We start from the raw sequence: 19,280 nt of genomic DNA, 5'->3' as shown, positions 1-19,280 counted from the left end.
TCTCCCTTGAATATATTGTTGTAAACTGACGAGACACAGGAATTCCTTATCTTGTCAAAGGTCATACAATTGTATATCTTGTTCTCTGCTGTTCTCTTCTGTTCTCTCCTTATCATGGCTACCCTATAACCCAGTTCTTGTATTATAAACAATAGTGCTAGGAGAAGAAATGTTGAGGACTGCAACCCCACGCGGGAGGGGGAGGAGGAGCCGTTTCATATGTGTCACAATGTCTATAAAAACAATGTGCTGATGTATTTCGGGGCTTCTGGCTCTTTGGAAATGATTCCAGCCTTAAGCCCGCGCGTTAAATAAAGAATCTCTTTTTCCTTCACTCCGTGGTCTCTCTGACTCTGGGTTCTGCAACATAAACAGATTTACAAAACAGCAAAAAGCAGAGCCAAAACCCAAACACCAACAAGGGAAAGCGAACAGCCACAACAACACTTAGCTGTTCACACATCTGGTAATGCTTTTGGACCTCTTTCCACACAATCATTCCACAGCTTGTTCATGCCTGGTGATATTTCAGGCCAAAACTAAATGTTCAGGTAAGCATGAATAGTGGAGCTATGCATGCTAACTTTTCTCCTGTAAGCATGAGTGGCGCCAATTCAGACTGGGACCATCATGCTCCAGGAGGGGTGGTTAAAACTTTCCTCCCCACCTGTTTTTGTCATGGAATTCCATGGGCAGGGTATTAATTAAGTCTCTATTGGCAACACTGCCAAGTTCATTTCCCACCCTCACAGCACATCATGGCAACGAAGGGAATGCATCCAGTCTTGCTGCATGGGCGGGTGTTGAGACCACCCTCATGGTGCAGAAAGATGAAGAACAATGCCAGGCTGCCTCAGCAATGTGGGCACATGCCCCCTCTACTGAGCAGTCCTACTGGATCAGAACAAAGGGTCTATCTCATCCAGCATCCCATTTCCAACCATGACCAAGCAATTTCTTCCAGGAAGCCCACAAGGGCATACAGCCCCCACCCTGCTGTTGGTACTTCCCAAGTTGGAATTCAGAGGCATACTGTGCCATCTAGCAATAGGGCTTTTTCTGTTTTTTAGCAAGCAAGCAGAAGAGCTTCCTTTTTGTTCTGGCAGGCAATCTTTATACATGAACTTCTCAGATCAATGGAACAATTATTACAATATACAGGTGAAATATTGAGGTGTTTCTTAAATCATTTATTCTTGCAAAAGCAAAAACAATTATGTGTAAATTATAACATTCATTACAGAAGCTTAAGAGTTGGGAGGAGATTATGTTTGTCCTCCCATTTCCCGTAAGGACAGAGGAAACATTAGATTTGAAGAGACCAGGGAGAAGCTAGCCTTTCCTCTAGCAACTGCCTGCTTCTTCTTAAGAAGACCCACCTCATACTTTTCTGTTCCCCTGCTAGCCATGGCCATTCCACTCTAGATACAACTCTGCATGGCAGTATTTCCCAACCAAGAGCCCTCTAGATGTTTTGGACTACAACTCCCAGCATTCCTGACTATTGCCCTTGCTGACTGGGGCTGGTGAGAGTTGAAGTTCAAAACATCCGGAAAGCACCAGAGTGGGGGAGGCTGCTGTATGGGAATATTAATTTCAACAATAAAAACAGATATGATAGCAGTTTTTATACTTTCAACCAGGGGTGAGCAGACCTCAGGCTTGCAGGGTCCACTTTTTGCCAGTCCTCTGCATTCCACCAATTGAAGTCAAAGTAGTGTCTCTGGGAGGGGCACAGCCAGTTGCAATTATATGTTGTATGCCGTGAGTCACACACTAGGGTGACCTGCCTTTACAAGTTACTACATAGAGATTTTAACATCAGTTCCTAAAAATGTTATGTGAAGGCTAATATTCCAAAAAATATAAATATAAATAATCAATATAAAAATCCTAAGGCATATCAATCTCAGCATCCTCTTCTTTCCATATCCATGTCCACCTGAGCTAGCCTCATAGTGAATGGGAAAGTTCAAGACCTTAACATAAAGCAAGCAAGCATGAAGTTGCATCACATCTGCAAGTTAAGCAATTTACACTGCAATCCTATACTCACTTACCTGGGAGTAAGCCCCATTAAAATCAACAGGGCTTACCTCTGACTAGATATATACGGGATTGCACTGTTAGTGTAGAACTGATGACGGCTAAACTCAAACATGAATCCAAGTATTCAACTGTGAAACTGAAGCAAGATTTGATCTTGGATATTCAGAGCAGAAAATACAGATTCATAGGAGATAATCAGAAAGATTAAAATACATTCAAAGCCAGAAGTAGGCAGAGACTGAGAAGAGGTGGTGGTGGTGGTGGTGGTGATGGCTGTAGAGGAGGAAAGTGCAATGGACCATATCTATACCAAAGCAGGCTGGCCTCACACTATTGGTGGGAGCTGCATGTAGACATTTCTCCCCTCTCAGCTAACACAAGCAAACGGGACAAGTCGTGGTAACAGTAGATTAAGGTGAACACTGGCAGAAATGGCTACTTTCTCCTCCATACAAACCCTGAATTCCACTTGAAGACCAGTAAATATGTAGGTAATCCAAGCAGCTGCTCTCACTTGTCTGCACTACAAGCCCCTGGGCCTACTCAGATGCACACAAGGGGAGGGTGGTTAGAGTAACTGTAGGGGACGGGGTAGCGAAACCACGATGCACGCACCCGTCACACAACTGGGAACCACCCCCCTCCGTAGTTACCTTAACCATTCTCCTGCCACCGCCATTCCAATGCGTCAGCAACCAAAGAGAAAGTCCATGCCAGCTAGAGGATCGGCAGAAATAGCAATGCTCTAGGCCACCATCTCTATGGTCGTGGTCTGTAAGCCCACCGGAGGCCATTTTACCCACCGGGGAGCATGACAGAGGTCACGGTAAGCCACCCTGGGGCCCCTTAACCCTGCTGCAGGGGGGTGGTAAGCCAGGGTGGTTCTGGAACTGCGGTTTGCATTTTTTTCTCTCCCCCGCTCCCATGATACACCAAGTCACCGTGGTTAGCACAAATTCCCCAACCATCATGGCTTCACGGTACATGTGAACAGGGCCCTTGTCTCCATACTAAACTATGCTGATCTTTCTTCCATAGATCAGTGCTCTATCCTGCTAAACAGAGGCTGCAAGTTTTAAGATGGTGCATATCATGCACAGCAATGAGACTATGCTCCAAATGGCAAGGACAGAATATGGGGGAGTGTAGGATATGACATCAACACAATCAAGGCTGATGTTCTACCAGCCCTCCCTCTAGATCAGGGCTAGGGAACCTGTGACCCTCCAGATGTTGCTGAACCCCAAATCCCAGTGGTCCCATCCCACATGGCCAATGGTGATGGAGGTAAGGTCCAACATCATCTGGAAGGCCACAAGTTCCCCAGCCCTGCTCTAAATTAAGACATACTGGTGATAATTTGAGGAACTTACATTCAAGCATTTACAAGCAACATCAAATTGTTCTAATGTAACCTTAGGAACAACATCCTCGTTTCCTTATCCAGGTTACCGGATTAGCCTATGGACTAATTTGTTGCAGTGGAATGTAATGAAAACCCCATCAGCCATGAACTTCACTTGCTGGCCTTAGTTTGATGCCATAGGCTTGGCACTCACACCACCCTCCTTCCTGATTTTCAATTTAGCAGCAAACCATAGTTTGCCCAGTTTGGATGCAATGACAAATTATGCTTTGCTGCTACAGTGGAAGGCAGGTATGGAAGAGCAAGTGCATGAACCTCACTCATTCATGTATCTCCAAGCCATGCTTTGGTATTAAATCTGAACCAAGCCGTTCTCTCAACGAGCTGTCATAAGGTTGTAGAAAAATTAAGAATTGTAAAACACACTTTGTACATGGAAAAACACTAAAGAAGCTATTGGTTACTGTCTGTTCATTTGCGCTCTTGCCAAAACTTTAAAGGAAATTTTAAGTTGACTACATATGTGAAACATTCAACAGAAAGACACAGAGTGACAGAATTTCTCCTTCATCCCATTACTGTACTTTCCAAAAAGACAAAAGTGCAGAAGCCCAATTTCAAGTGCTGCTTTGACTTTTAAAGCCTTAAATGGTTTGGGACCAGCTACTTAAAGGACCACTTTCACTTATATCACCCTTCCCACACTTCAAGATCAGCAAGAAAAGCCCTTCTCATCTGCCCACCTTTGAGAGCAGTTAGATGGGTGAGTACACGAGAGAGGGCTTTTTCTGCAGTGGCCCCCACACCTCACAAATAAGTTGCCATCAGGGGTCTGCCAGGCCCCATCACTGCAGGCTTTCAGAAAGGCCCTGAAAACATACTACTTTAATTTATTATGATTATGTTTTATCTGACTGCATTGTAGCTGCAATTGTGAGTTGTAGGTTTTGTCTTATGCTGGGGTTTGTTGTCTTTTAGAATGTTTGCTGTTTTTATTACCACACCAGTTTTTACTCTGAATTTTACTGTTGTGAGCTGCCTTTGGAATGCTCCTGCTCTGAAAGGGGGCCAAGAAATGCTTAAAATAAATTTAAATAAATAAAGGCAAGGCACAAAGAAACAATTGCAATGCAGACTGCCCACCCACCCCCGCCACCAGAGGGAGATAGCACATCTCAATTGTGAATTTAAATTCTTCTACAAATGCTACTGGTGAAATGACACATGGAGAGAGAGGCCTATTGCAGGCAACTGAAATGGGGGATTTACCAACAGAAAGTTAAGACAAAGACGCTTCTAAGGACTTCCTGATGTAAGAAAGGAGAGAACAACTGGGCTATAAAGCAAAGCAACTTTCCTTGAAATCTTATTTGTTGACATAATGTGAAGGATTTGAAGGTAAAGCTAGATCTTTCACAAACACACACACTAGAAGTTGACTACAACTAACAAAAGCAGAGCAGGACTTGAACATGAAACTACATTTCCAGGACTTAACAAGAAATTGACTAACGAAATTTCTATTTACCTCTTCACTTTTACTGGTCGTCAGTGTACTTCCCATTTCCTTGGTATCATGTTGCCTAACCTTTAACCAGGAATGTAAGCTGCTGTACACATTTTAGACTGGCACAGCAGTGCCCGAATACTTGTAGCTCAGTATTCAGATCAGGTTGTAAGTAAATGCTTACCCCATCACTTAAGTTAAGAAACAATTACATTTAAATGACCAGGCAGAAAACTTCTGTGAAATAAGAGAAGTGGGGAGGAGGAAGCATCCTCTTAAGCTGGCAATGTGGTCACAAATGACTAACACAAGCATGTTTGACCAGACTGGATAAGTAAAAACAAATCTGTATTGATAGTCTTACATATAAGTTAACTCAGATGATGAAAATACAATGGATTCAGGGTCAATCCCAAAAGAGAGAGGAATTTAGATGTATCCAGGCAAAACTCTAGTAATGCCTGCTCCCTTTGGGGTGGCGCTGACAAAATCATAGTGAATAATGCACTTCGTGTTAAACAAGAACAAGTCACTAAGTGCCGAAGAGGACACGACTAAAAATATCCAGTCAATTCAATAAATCCCTTTTCAAAATCACACACATCAGTCATTGTCCTGGATTTTGCTTACTTTTACAGTATCCCAGGCTCATCCAGATGTGCCAAGAATTCAGAACTGGCCCACTATGTATATTTTAACTTTTGGTTCATGACAGTTTTTGAAATATATGACCTAAATACAAGGAAACTTGATTTTCCTAAAAACATCCAAGGACTAATGCTCTACACTCCCTCATTACACATCAGGTTTTACTAAGTTCTACATAGGTAACAGCTGTGATAACAATACTTTCAAATTATCATTAGTGTGCTACACGCAGTAAAATGCCAAATCTCAGGAAAACAAAATTGTGCAGCTTACCTGCAGCTCCTTTGAGACTCTCTCTAAGTGGTTAGTTATCTTTTTTATTAGGTCACTATACATCTGTTCCGAATGCTGCTGGCACACACATTTATACACACAACTGCAGAAATAAATACAGGAACAGTGATGAATTGACAACAGTTTGCAGCAGAGGGGGGAAAACAAGAAATATTAAGCCAGTAAAAATTCAGCTTAAAAACATTAAAATGAAACTTCAGCAATATGTATCTAAACAAAGACCCCATTGTGGCAGAAGATCTGTGTTTCCCACAGAGAATCTATAGACTTTGAAAAATTAAGGCTGCCTCTCAAATAATGATTGCAACTATTATAGGTTGGCTCTGAAATTACTAAGAAAGAACATAGATGAATTACTTCATCACATGATAATATTCCCTATTAACACAGGCCAGTTTATAAAGTAATATTCGTTTCAACAATAGCTTCATCCAATTATGCAATTCTTCCAGCTTTAATGCTATCTTGAAGGAGATTCTACATATTTATTGACAGCCAATGTGGTGTATTGGTTAGAGTATTGGACTAGGACTCGGGAGACCTGAATTCTAATCCCCAGTTGGCCATGAAGCCCACTGGGTGTCTTTGAGCCAGTCACTGACTCTCAATCTAACCTACCCCACAGGGCTACTGTGAGGATAAAATAAAGAGTATCATGTACACCACCTTGGGCTCCTTGGAAGAAAGGTGGGATATAAATGTAACAAATAAAACAACAAATAGGAACTTTAGTTCAGGCACTGCACTTAACTTACCATATTAACTACTCACCGATATTCCCTCCAAGGACAGACTTATTATTAACAGCTAGATCCAAAGTTAGCCATGTATTAGCCCCTCTGAAATCAATGGGACGTTACTCATGACTAACTTAAATCCCACTGACGTATGCTCAGTTAGCTTAACTAGCCAAGTCTAGAGCTAATCCTATGTTTTATATAATAACTAAAAGAAAACCAACTTCTAGCTCACAGCTTTCCTAAGAATGGTAGCTGCAAACCAGAAACAAAGTAAGTACCCCAGAGATACCTGCCAGCTCAGGGATCTGGAAACACCATCTCTGAATAGCAGTTAACTGTTCTCCTACCTCCATCTCCTAAGACAACCAATAACAGTAGAAAGGGTTCCACCTTGAGCACTTATCTCTGTCACATATGCACATTGACCTCTCACTATTAAGAACTGGCTGAAATTCCTTCAAAATCACACGATATAACAAACATAAAACTGGCCCTCTGTCCTGAACTAGAAAGTACTACAGATCAATCAATGTGATCATGATCAAATCTGTACTTCTGCATTAAGAGTATAATACAAACAATAATATCTCAGGTCTTCATTACCAAATATTTCAGCATTTTAAGAACTTCCCATAAATAAAACATATCTGCAAAACGCTACACAATTATATCTGACCAAATAATAATAATACATAAAACCCCCATAGCTTAACAGAAGCAATGGTAAAAGGAAAATAAACTTACCTTTACCAAATATCTTGTGCTATCATTTATACAGGTAGATGTGTAAAAAGCCCCATTTTTAATGTCTTTCTGTAATTAATATCTAACAAGTATCGTAAGTCCCAAATACAAGGGCATCATCAAAACCATCTTTCTGTTTTGACTGCTCAGTATTCACCTGTGGGTAGTATTATTATCACTAAAGACGTATACACCATGTGCACAATCATTAAGTTAGTCATCTCTAAGACTCAGTGAAAGTAATGGAATGGAATTGTCTTTCATTTCCATGATACTAAGCCACAACTAACTTTTGCTGCATAGTGTCATAGGCAGTGAAGATACACGGTCTCTCTCTGAACCAGTCCATGCTAGGATTTCCAGTGCAACAGAGGAAGTGAAAGCAGGTGCATCGCATTCCTTGGATTTCTATAATATACACTAGCACACTGGCCCAGATAAAACATGCAGCAGATCTCCTTCCTACTTGATGAGGAAAGCAGAAAGCAATGAACAAAAATTGTAATACCGATGGTATTCTGCCTGCATTAGAATGTCTGCTCATGGGGTCCTCCAGCATATTATTATACAGTGGTCCTCGTCCATTTCTTTTGAAGGTTCAACTGGTGAAAATGGAAGATTCTAAAGCTCGCATCCCCGCCCGCCCCCTATGCCACAGCAAGCATTGCCATGAAACCATATTTACTATTAGAATCAAAATTTAAGGGGCTAGGTAGTCCAATCTCTGCCTTTGACAGATTACTGTGCCTCCCCCATCAAGCACAGATCTCCTCTTGCCTTCTCACTTTATCTCCCTTGATCAGTCATTATTCTTTATTGAAGCAGTGCTTAGATGTTCCCCCAAACTTCTAAAATGATGGATGATCCAGCAACAATCTTTAAGACATTTCCTTAGCTCAAATACCGAGCTTGTTAAAGTAGTACAGGTTGTATCTTTTAAGTATTCTTACTGCATTCCTTAAAACTTCTAAGATCACCAGGCAATAGCCATTACCAAGATGACAATTTACACATGACCAGACAACCACCCTGATAAGATACCTGAAATGTGTACCGATTATTCTATGCAATTCCTTCTTTCCAATGCAGTGCTTCTGAGCAGCATCTACAAACTGCATCAGATGTACCTAGCACATGATTTATGTTAATTAGATGTTTGGAGAAGATAACAGCTTTCTACAAATTCAATAATGCTGATAACTCCAGTTGTAAATTAACTGTAATTCAACCACACCTTGTTAAAATAGAGTTCCTAAATCCATTATAGCCCATTCACCTGATTCTGATGACACAGCAGCCCACTGTGGATTAATGAAGCCTCGGGACGCCATGGCACATGCCATCCACCATTATGAATATGCCAGCCTCAGCCAGTGGTTGCCGTGGCTTGTTGGGTGAACCCGGGAGGCAGAGGTTATTTGAGGCAGAGGTTATTAACAACCCTCGCATAACCCACAGTCTGTTTTACGGTTATGTGATGGTTGCTTAACCCTCAAATTACCTCTACTGGCCGGGGTCGCACAACACAACAAGCCACAGCAACCCCCAGGCTGGGGACAGCATATTCATAATGGCGACCAGCACACAACACAGCTCCTCACGGCTGTTGCGTCATGTGAGCTGGCCCACTGAATAATTTAAAGGTTTAAGGATGTATTAAAATCAACCTTTTACATGTTAGATGTCACATGATAATAAACACAACCAACTCTTTTACTTCTAACCAGCAAAAGTTATGAGCACATAGGTTAGAATATGAAGGGGCCCCAACAGCCATCTGCCTCCAGTGTTTCCACTCCTGAGTGAGATACTCTGCACACAACAACGCTCCCATTCAGAGAAGCATGAAGCTGGAGTCAGCTCTCAACCATGTATGAACAGCTATGGACATAGCAGCAGAAAGTTAAGCAAAGCTCTGCAGAGAACAGAATCCATGCTGACTAGCCATGCTTGGCTTTTTACTAATAGCCGAGACAAGGCTGTGGTGAGTGCTCCTGACTGCCTCATGACCTATGCTCACCACTACCAGAAAACTACTTCCTGTACTTTTAAAGAAAAAGAGGAATCCAGAATTTCTAGATTATGCAAGTCTTTACAACACAGGTTTTCATTACATAGATTACTGTTTTAGACTTAAAATTTCTAATCAGATTTGGATTAATGACTGCAAATTCCAGAAACATCATCTCCATGTCTAACCAGTATGTGCTTTTTTTTACTGTCTTCAGTGCTACTATCCAGACATAATATTTTGGTCATAGCTGAGTATGAGCAGAAAGGGACAATTCTGTTTCGCTTTTTGTAAAGTATGCATTTTTTCAAGCACAAGTACATTCTGTCCTATTTCTGTATCAGTTAGCAATTTTTTAAGTCCACAGAAACATTCATTTGCATTTTGGATTGCAAATTTCCCTCATATACACATTTTTTGCGTAACTTTCCCTCAATATTCCCCTTTGTACACTATTTTCCCTTATGTAAGCATTTCTGTACAGTTTTCCCTAATGTATGCATTTCTGGATCAGAGAACTAAATGGCAAAATTCAGAGAAGCACAAAAAAAATGAAGGACAATTGTATTCTGTTTCACATATCAGCTTGGAAAGTGTGGATTAAGACACTTTGTATTAAAATGTGACCCAAAAACTGTTTGCCCCCATCCCAAGGTGCGAGTAGCACCTTTTCCCATATGTGGCTTCATTAAAAGTGATGAAGCCAACCACAAGAATGCAGCTGTTCAGGTGCTTATTGGGGCTAGACGGTCAGAACGCGTTCCACCAAATGCTATATAAGCTGCACTAGTGCATTTCCGGGGCCAATTCAAAGCATTGGTTTTGACCTTTCAAGACCTGAACAGTTTGGGTACACGTTATTTTAAGGGCTGCTTGTGCCCATATAAACCTGCTTGAGCCTTGAGACAGGCATCAAAGGCCCACCTTTAAGTTCAATTAGATTGAAAAGGCCCTCTAGCTAATGCCTGCCAGCGGTGACCCCTAATTTGTGGAACTCTCTCCCAAGAGATGTATGGGAGAGAGGCCTTGCCAGTCTAGGCATTCAAAGGGCTTTGAAGACCCATTTGTTTCAAATGCCATTCAACTGATGTGATTTTACTGGATACACTACTGATTTACTGCTGTGGTTTGTGATAACTGTTTTGTGCTAGCTTCTTTTATTTCTCATGTAATGTTTCTTATTGCATTTTAAGGTTTTGTATTTGTTGTTAAGCTGTCTTGAGAAGACTTTGTCCGGAAAAGCAGCCAAAAACATTAAAACAAGAACACTGACTGGTTTTATTGTAATTGCAATTTCTTGTAAACTGTCCTGTTGAAGGGTGGGGTGTAAATCCTGAATGGTGCAATCCTATGCATGTTTAAACAGATAAAAGTCCTTCAACTCCTAGCACGCTAGGGGTTGAAAGTCATTTTTCTGCCTAAACATGCATAGAATTGCACCCTAATAGAATTACAGTAATGCTTGAAAGTACTTGGTTTTGTTGGTGAAACCTCAGGGGTGCCTACAATTGTACGATATGAACATATGTAAATAAGCCCATTATGTTCTATGCTACAACAGAGGGAAACGCAAAATTGGTTCTTGCTTAAAACACTAATTTAGAATTCATGCATATATTTTCCCAACAAGAGTGAAGACATGTTAATTCAAATTTACTTACTTTCCTGTAAATGAAGGTCTTTAAAAATCTTAGGCACAAGGTCTTTAAAAGTCCCAGGTTCATTTATTTATTATATTTATATCCTGCCTTTCAACCTTAAATCATCAGGGTCTTAGCACTGAAGAACCTAAGGCCTGAACCAGTATGGGTGCATATGAATTTAATACCGGCTCACTAAATAGCCACTGCCATCTAGGCATACAACTATTACAGGGCAAGGTTTAAATGTAGAATCGTTTATTACGGAGCTATACAAACCTTATAAGGTATCTTTACCTGTATATTTGTTCATAGGAAATGGGGATGTAGTCACCAGGACTCTGAGTTAAAAGCTGATCTATGGCACTATCCAACTTTGGCCAATATGTGCTCTTGTAATCTTCTATCGTTATAACATTCATTACTACAAGAGAAAATAAAATATTATCTTAGCATACTCAGAATGCAACTAAAGGAATGATAAACGAATGGCATCATCATGATTAACGACATCCATAAAACTTTCTTAAACACAAATCAAACTCCTACCATACTCTTAAGAGATGTGAAAAATATTGCCAAGTTGTTTCCTGATCCATGTAGAACATTTGTGTATTCCACTTTAGAACCCAATTCTATGTAAGTATACTGAAGTCGGAGGCTGCTGAGTATCCAATGTAGAGCGGCTGTAGCATGCCTGTATGCTCTGGCTGCCCTGCATTTTTAGCTAGACAGCCAATTTCAGTTCTCTAGCCACAGCTTCAGGGAGGGAGAGGGAAGGAGGCCATGTGGCACACAGGAAGCTGTGCAAAGCTACCTCCCCTCCCCCAGGATTGCCCCTTTTCCCCTGTCTCCGTAGTCCATTTCCAAGTGAGAACCGCACCAGCTACTTGGGGGGGGGGGGGGAATGAGAAGAACAGTTTCAGGGACCTGAGGTCAGAGCCCTGACTCTGAACCAAAAAATTCTATGGTCCTCTACACAGTGTCTAGTGGCCATAGGATTGCTCCCCACAGACCTGTTCTTAAAAGGGTAACTGAAATAGTAATAGCAATAGCAAACATGGGTAAACAATTACTAATTTGAAATGGAAGGAATCAGCTTTGAGAAGTAGAGCCTTCCTTTTTTCCATATACATATTCCTCCAACTCTGAAGGTTTCAAGACTGAAGAAAAATAGATCATTCATACACCTCACAGAATACCCATGTATTGGAGTGAGCCAGATGTTTGCAGAGCCATTTCCCCAACACACGTACTTATCTATGTTTAAAAAAAAAATGTAAGAGACAATATTATCTACATTCACATATGTGCACACATGGAAAGGTACATGCACACGTACATGCACATTATAGCATTTTATGTTGTATGGGATTAACTGCTCTGCCTTTAAAAGGCAATCTTACTCAGCATGGTTGGCGCGAGCTGAAAGATGTAGGCATGTTTATCTCTAAACATGCATAGGATTGCACCCAAAATTATTTTGTTGATCTGCCACTAATCATCTATATCCTGCCTTTACCCCCTTGCAAGAAACCCAAGGCAACTTATGTGGTCCTCCTCCTCTTCATTTTATTTTCACAGAGTTCTCCTGAGTACCAGTCCAACACTAACCACTACATCTGACCATGTTATACTCAAGTTCTTGGTTCTAAAGGAAGCAAAATCCAAGTGCAGCCAAACACGTACCCTGGATTTTAGGAAAGCTGATTTTCATAAACTCAGAACAATGATACGTAAGGTCCCATGGCAAGCGACTCTAATGAGAAAAGGAGTCCCAAGATGGGTGGGAGTTTTTTAAAAAGGAAATTCTCAAGGCACAATTACAAACCATACCAACAAGACAAAAAGGTGGAAGCCAACAGAAGAAGCCAATGTGGCTTCACAAAAAGCTTAGAGATGACCGGAAAACAAAAAAGGACACATATAGGAAGTGGAAAGAAGGTCAAGCAACAATGGAAGAGTACAAGCAGGTAGCACAGAATTTCAGGGATGGCATGAGGAAGGCTAAAGCTGAGAACGAGCTGAGGTTAGCGAGGGATGCTAAAAACAACAAAAAGGCTTTCTTCAGCTACGTGCATAGTAAAAGACAGAGGAAAGAAATGGTGGTTCAGCTATTAAATAAGGATGGCAAAATGATAACAGATGACAAGGAAAAAGCAGAAGTGCTCAATTCCTACTTTGGCTCAGTCTTCTCCCAAAAGAGGGTCTATGACCCCCCCCGGCAAAGGCAAAGTACAGGCTGAAGGGACAGGATTGCAGCTTGAGATTGATAGGCATATGGTCAAGAAACACCTAATTACTTTGAATGAGTTCAAATCTCCAGGGCCAGATGAACTGCATCCTAGAGTAATAAAGGAACTAGCAGAAGAGCTCTCAGAATCACTGTCTATTCTCTTTGAGAAATCATGGAGGATGGGTGAAGTGCCAGATGATTGGAGGGCTAATGTTGTCCCTATCTTCCAAAAGGGCAAAAAGGAGGAACCTGGGAACTACAGACCAGTCAGTCTGACATCAATCCCTGGGAAAATTCTGGAGCAAATGATAAAGCAATCCATCTGTAAACACCTTGAAAACAATGCAGTGGTTACTCAAAGCCAGCATGGATTTGTCAAGAACAAATCCTGCCAGATGAATCTGATCTCATTTTTTGATCAGGTAACCTCCCTTGTGGACTGTGGGAATGCTGTGGACATAATATACCTCGACTTCAGCACAGCTTTCGACAAAGTACCCCATGATATCCTGATGAGCAAACTAGCTCAAAGTGGGCTAGATGAAACAATGATCAGTTGGATCCACAGTTGGCTACAGAATCAGACTCAAAGAGTGCTTATCAATGGGATCTTCCCAAACTGGGGAGAGGTAACAAGCAGGGTACTGCAAGGCTCAGTCCTGGACTCTTCAACATTTTTATGAATGACTTGGAGGAGGTGCAGGGAATGCTGATCAAATTTGCAGATGACACAAAATTGGGTGGGATAGCTAATACCCTGGAAGACAGAAACAGAATTCAAAGTGATCTTGATAGGCTGGAGTGCTGGGCAGAAAACAGAATGAAATTTAACAGGGATAAATGTCAAGTTCTGCACCTAGGAAAAAGAAACCAGTTACAGTTTCAAGATGGGGGAGACTTGGCTCGACAATACTGCAAGTGAGAAGGTTCTCGGAATTGTGGTAGATCACAAGCTGAATATGAGCCAACAATGTGATGTGGCTGCAAAAAAGGCAAATGCTATTTGGGGCTGCATCAGTAGAAGTATTCCCCTCTACTCAGCACTGGTTAGGCCTCATCTGGAGTATTGTGTCCAGTTCTGGGCACCACACTTTAAGAAGGATGCAGGCAAACTGGAGAGGGTTCAGAGGAGGGCAACAAAGATGATCAGGGGACTGGAAACAAAGCCCTATGAAGAGAGACTGGAAGAACTGGGCATGTTTAGCCTTGAGAAGAGAAGACTGAGGGGAGATATGATAGCACTCTTCAAGTACTTGAAAGGCTGTCACAGAGAGGAAGGCCAGGATCTCTTCTTGATCATCCCAGAGTGCAGGACATGGACTAATGGGCTCAAGTGACAGGAAGCCAGATTCCAGCTGAACATCAGGAAAAAATTCCAGACTGTCAGAGCAATACGACAATGGAACCAATGACCAAGGGAGGTGGTGGGCTCTCCCACACTGGAGGCATTCAAGACGAGGCTGGACAGCCATGTGTCAGGGATGTTTGACTTAGATTCCTGCATTGAGCAGGGTGTTGGGACTCAATGATCTTATAGGCCCCTTCCAACCCTACTATTCTATGATTTCTATGATCACACTGGCGCTCTCTCACAAATTATCAACACAATCCTTTCAACCACACTGCAAAATAAGCCAGATTGGGCGCTGAGTCTAAGAGGGTGTGTTTTTTTTTTTGTTATTTTTAGCATAACCCCAACCCAACAACCTGCATGGGTTCCTGCCACCCTTATACAGAGGGGCTCAACTTGCCTATTTCCAATGTAATTCTGAAGCAAACTCTTTGATTGTCCCGCTTACTTTATGTTTCTCCCCCAAACATACAGAGGGGCCAGTTTGTGTTTTAGAATAATCAGCACAGCCACCAAAGCAATACTTACATGCGCATCCAGATTTGGGGGGTGGGGGGAGAGAGGTTGAACCATTATCACAAAGGCTGCAGTCAGTAGTTAAAGCAGCAAGAGTGCCATCCTCAGCTAAATACTTTGTAGTAGAATTGCGTCCTGCATGTAACAGGGGTCTCCCAGGTGCATATGCATGCACGCGCGCGCACACACACACACACACACACTCTCTCTCTCTCTCTCTCACACACACACACACACATTTCACAAGAGATCAGGCAGACCCCTAACTCTCAGCATTTTCATGGGCAGGGTTTTGCAGCAGACCTACGAGCCCACCACCACCACCACAAGAATTGGGGAGCAACTTACACAGTAAGACTAAACCCATTGTTGAAGACCAAAGTAGCACTAGCCCCCCAACACACATACACTTTTTAGCATGGATGCAACTGGAGAACACAGGATGAAATCCACCATAACTATGAGGAATAGCAGCAGTTATGTCTCCCTGCCCCCATTCCCTTACCAAGCAAGAGAGATATAAGAAGAGAGCTGCTGCACAATTCAAGAGAGTCAACGCGATGTAGTATTGGACCTGGGACTCCAGAGATCTGGGTTCCAGTCCCCACTGGGCCATGAAGCTCACTGGGTGACTTTGGGCCAGTCACTCACTCTCACCTTAACCTACTTCACAGGGTTGCTGTGAGGATAATAAAATGGGAGAGGACCACAAAAGCCGCGTTGGGTTCCGTGCAAGAGGAGAAAACGCAGGATATAAAAATAAGTAACGTTTTTATCAAATGTTAGTCTAATTAAGCCCCATTCATTTCAATGAGTCTGCTCTAAGTAGAACACTGGATACAATCCAAGGGCCATAAACTGCTAAAAAAACAAACAAAAAAACCCTGGCCGCCGGGGAGGGGGAGCTGGGCTCAGTAGCCCTCCTCCTCAGTTGCTGAGGAGGAGGGCTACTCAGTAAGCTGGGGGCGGGGAGGGCGCAAGGAATCTCCGCTCATTTGCCACACCGGGGGTGGGGGAGACGGGGTGAGGCAGGCGGGCGGGCGGGCGGACGCGTGGGCCGGGACCGCGGGGTCTCACTCACAGAACTTGGAGGCCGAGGCGTTGATGTTGAGGTTGATGCTGGCGGCGGCCGCTCCTTTGCCCGGCGCGTCGCAGCCCTTCCCCTGCCTGGTGGCGGCCTCGGACATCATGTGGATCTCCAGCTCCTCCTGGGCCGGCAGCGAGCACGCACTGCGGAGCTCCCCGGGGCGAGGGGAGGAGGGAGGCCGCGGCGGCTGTCCGTAACTTCCCGCTCCTGCCGCCGCCTCCCAGTTGTTGTGGTTCTGGTCGTCCATTAAGGCCTCGTAGCTGCTGCTGCTGCTGAGGCTGCCGCCGCCGCCGCCGCCCCCCTCCTCCTCCATGCTCTCCTCCTCCATCCCGACGACAGGCCTGGAGGGGCCCGCTCTGCCCGGGCACGGGAGGAGGGGGCGGGCAGGGAGCGACGGGAATGTCACAATCGGCTTCCTCCCATCGCAGGGCGGCAGGCGCCACGTCTCCGGGCGACACGGAACGACGGCCGCCGACGGCTTCGCAGAGGGCTGCCACCGGAAGCGGACCCGGGCCTGCAGCCGTAAAGCAGCCCCGCAGAGCGCGGCTTTTCGAAAGGAAAGGTCTCTCTCCCCGCGCCGCCCTTTACGGCTTCGGCGGGGCGGAGCTTGCTGCTGTGGCGCGGGGTGGTGGGGGCTGTAGTTGTGCACCCTCTTCCCGTCAGCTGGTGGGAGGGGAAGGACGGCCGCCAGGGCGCTACAGGCGGAGGTTGAAAAGGCCCCGCTGTTTAGCCACGTGGTGGGCCCTGTTTTACAGGTCTGCCGATCCTTCATGGCTTCTCAGTCTAAGCATCGCATCGTCCTCTGGCGTCTCTTGGGACATCTAATACGCAAGGATATAATCGCTGGGCAGAAAGCAACAGAATGACATTTCACAGGGATAAACGCCAAGTTCTGCACCTAGGAAAAAGAAACCAAAGGCACAGTTACAGGATGGGGGATACGTGGCTCAACAACACTACACGCGAGAAGGGTCTTGGGATTGTGGTAGATCACAAGCTGAATATGAGCCAACAATGTGATGTGGCTGCAAAAAAGGCAAATGCTATTTGGGGCTGCATTCATAGAAGCATCGCTTCCAAATCCTGGGAGGTACTAGTTCCCCTCTACTCAGCACTGGTTAGGCCTCATCTGGAGTACTGTGTCCAGTTCTGGGCACCACACTTTAAGAAGAATGCAGACAAACTGGGGAGGGTTCAGAGGAGGGCAACAGAGATGATCAGGGGACTGGGAACAAAGCCCTATGAAGAGAGACTGGAAGAACTGGGCATATTTAGCCTTGAGAAGAGAAGACTGAGAGGAGATATGATAGCACTCTTCAAGTACTTGAAAGGTTGTCACAGAGAGGAAGGCCAGGATCTCTTCTTGATCATCCCAGAATACAGGTCACAGAATAATGGGCTTGAGTTACAGGAAGCCAGATTCCGGCTGAACATCAGGAAAAACTTCCTGACTGTTAGAGCATTACGACAATGGAACCAATGACCTAGGGAGGTGGTGGGCTCTCCCACACTGGAGGCCTTCAAGGTGAAGCTGGACAGCCATCTGTCAGGGATGCTCTGACTTGGATTCCTGCACTGAGCAGGGGGTTGGACTCGATGGTCTTATAGTCCCCTTCCAACCCTATTATTCCATGATTCTTTTCTATGATTCTATGACTTTGATATGAATTTTTGATATGAATTGTTCACAACATTGCAGTGTATCCCCACCCTATTAAGAGGAGTGTTCCTATTCAGGGGGTCCAGAGAACCTGAAGCGCTCTTAGAGTGGCCACTTATGAATCACCCAGAAAGAGGATAAAATATATGCTAATTTATATGTCCGGATGCAAATGTAGAAATGATTATGATAATTTAAACAGAAATACAGTACATCTCACTATTATGTGGAAGTGAGCCGTGAGCCTTGCTCAGTCTGCTGTCCAGCAGCTGTTGATGGGCAACTGCAAGGCCCAGCTCTTCCTTCTGATGGTTCTTGATCGTTAAACTGGAATTGGATAGGATAGCCCTTTGAACAGAGGAATGTGCTCTGGCAGCCCCTTCAAATAGAGCACTGTCCTCTGTAAAAGAGGACAGATGGCCACCCTGCTGTACTCTACAGTGCTAGAAGGCTGCAAGCCCCAAACCTGAACATGTGGGAGGGGGGGATAAAGTTCTGGAGAGTGAGGAAGGAAGTCTCTTTCCCTGACACATAAAGAGGCCAGGTGGGGTGGCCTCATGGGCCTAAACTGGTTTGGAGGTTCCCCACTCCTGCTTAATGTCCTGCTCCTCCATACTCTTTATAAGCTCAACTGCCACTAACATTGTATAGTTTGGAGGCTCAACAGTCCCTATTAAGCCACTGTGGGTTTGTTTTTAATGTATTTTGCTTTTAATATACAAATGTATATACTTCTGGATACCTAGGGAGTCTCGCAAGTATGTAGAATCCACTGCCTTGTTTTGGGGTGGCCTATTTTGCTTCCGCACTTGAATTCCTGAAGGGTGCTTCCAGATTAGGCTTTTAATGTGCAATTGTCCTGCCTCATTCATGGAATTTTATGGGAGGCCAGATTACATTGTCACCCACTTGTAATCCTCTCATGTTTTCCCACCACTTCCATCTTTTTTCTTATGGCAGAAAATCCATTAAGAAAAAAAAGATAGAATTGCTGCACAATGCCTTCTTATAGTTCGTGCTAGGATCGCTCCACCTTGTAGCACGCAGAATTATTGACAATGATTTATTTTAACTTTTGTTTTTGCAAGTCAAGCTGTATGGATCCCTGTGGTGGAATATGGTTTTAACACTAACACAACATGATTAAACTTGCTGTACACTCATAAGGGCAGAGAGAGCCTAATATGTTTCTCCTTGAGGTGTTAAGTTTCTGGTCATTTGAAAGCAAAAAAGGAAAATACCTTGCTGGCAGAGATTCATTTATCAAGCCATATTTTGAAACATCTCCATCTAGTGGTGTAAGATTTCAGTGAGTGAAATGAAATATCAAATTTTCCCCATCTACTTAAAATCAACATAATTCGTTTTAAGCAACCTAGAACAGTTCTAAACCACTTAGCAACTTACAAAGACATCTGGGGTTTTAGAAAC

At 43.6% G+C, this 19,280-nt stretch overlaps 1 protein-coding gene across 4 annotated transcripts in view; it reads right to left on the bottom strand.

Moving 5' to 3' along the window:
- CACUL1 (CDK2 associated cullin domain 1) overlaps positions 1-19,007 on the bottom strand; it is a 70,915-nt gene extending 51,908 nt beyond the window's left edge. For all 4 annotated transcript variants that reach the window (XR_014789461.1, XM_084846084.1, XM_084846085.1 and 1 more), the window contains exons 1-3: positions 16,184-19,007; positions 11,297-11,423; positions 5,844-5,946 (exon numbers count right to left, since the gene is read on the bottom strand). Coding sequence is in view for 3 of the 4 variants with exons in the window: in XM_084846084.1 (XP_084702210.1) it covers positions 5,844-5,946; positions 11,297-11,423; positions 16,184-16,961 (1,008 nt within the window). In the remaining variant the exon portion in view is untranslated. The remainder of the gene's footprint in view (positions 1-5,843; positions 5,947-11,296; positions 11,424-16,183) is intronic.
- Between the last annotated feature and the right edge of the window lie 273 nt (positions 19,008-19,280).

The sequence above is a fragment of the Heloderma suspectum genome, chromosome 3 (assembly GCF_057233095.1).
Source record: "Heloderma suspectum isolate Gila_16-S chromosome 3, 16-S_ref, whole genome shotgun sequence".
In the NCBI taxonomy this organism is placed as follows: Eukaryota; Metazoa; Chordata; class Lepidosauria; order Squamata; family Helodermatidae; genus Heloderma; species Heloderma suspectum.
This window is presented reverse-complemented; position numbering and strand designations above follow the sequence as displayed.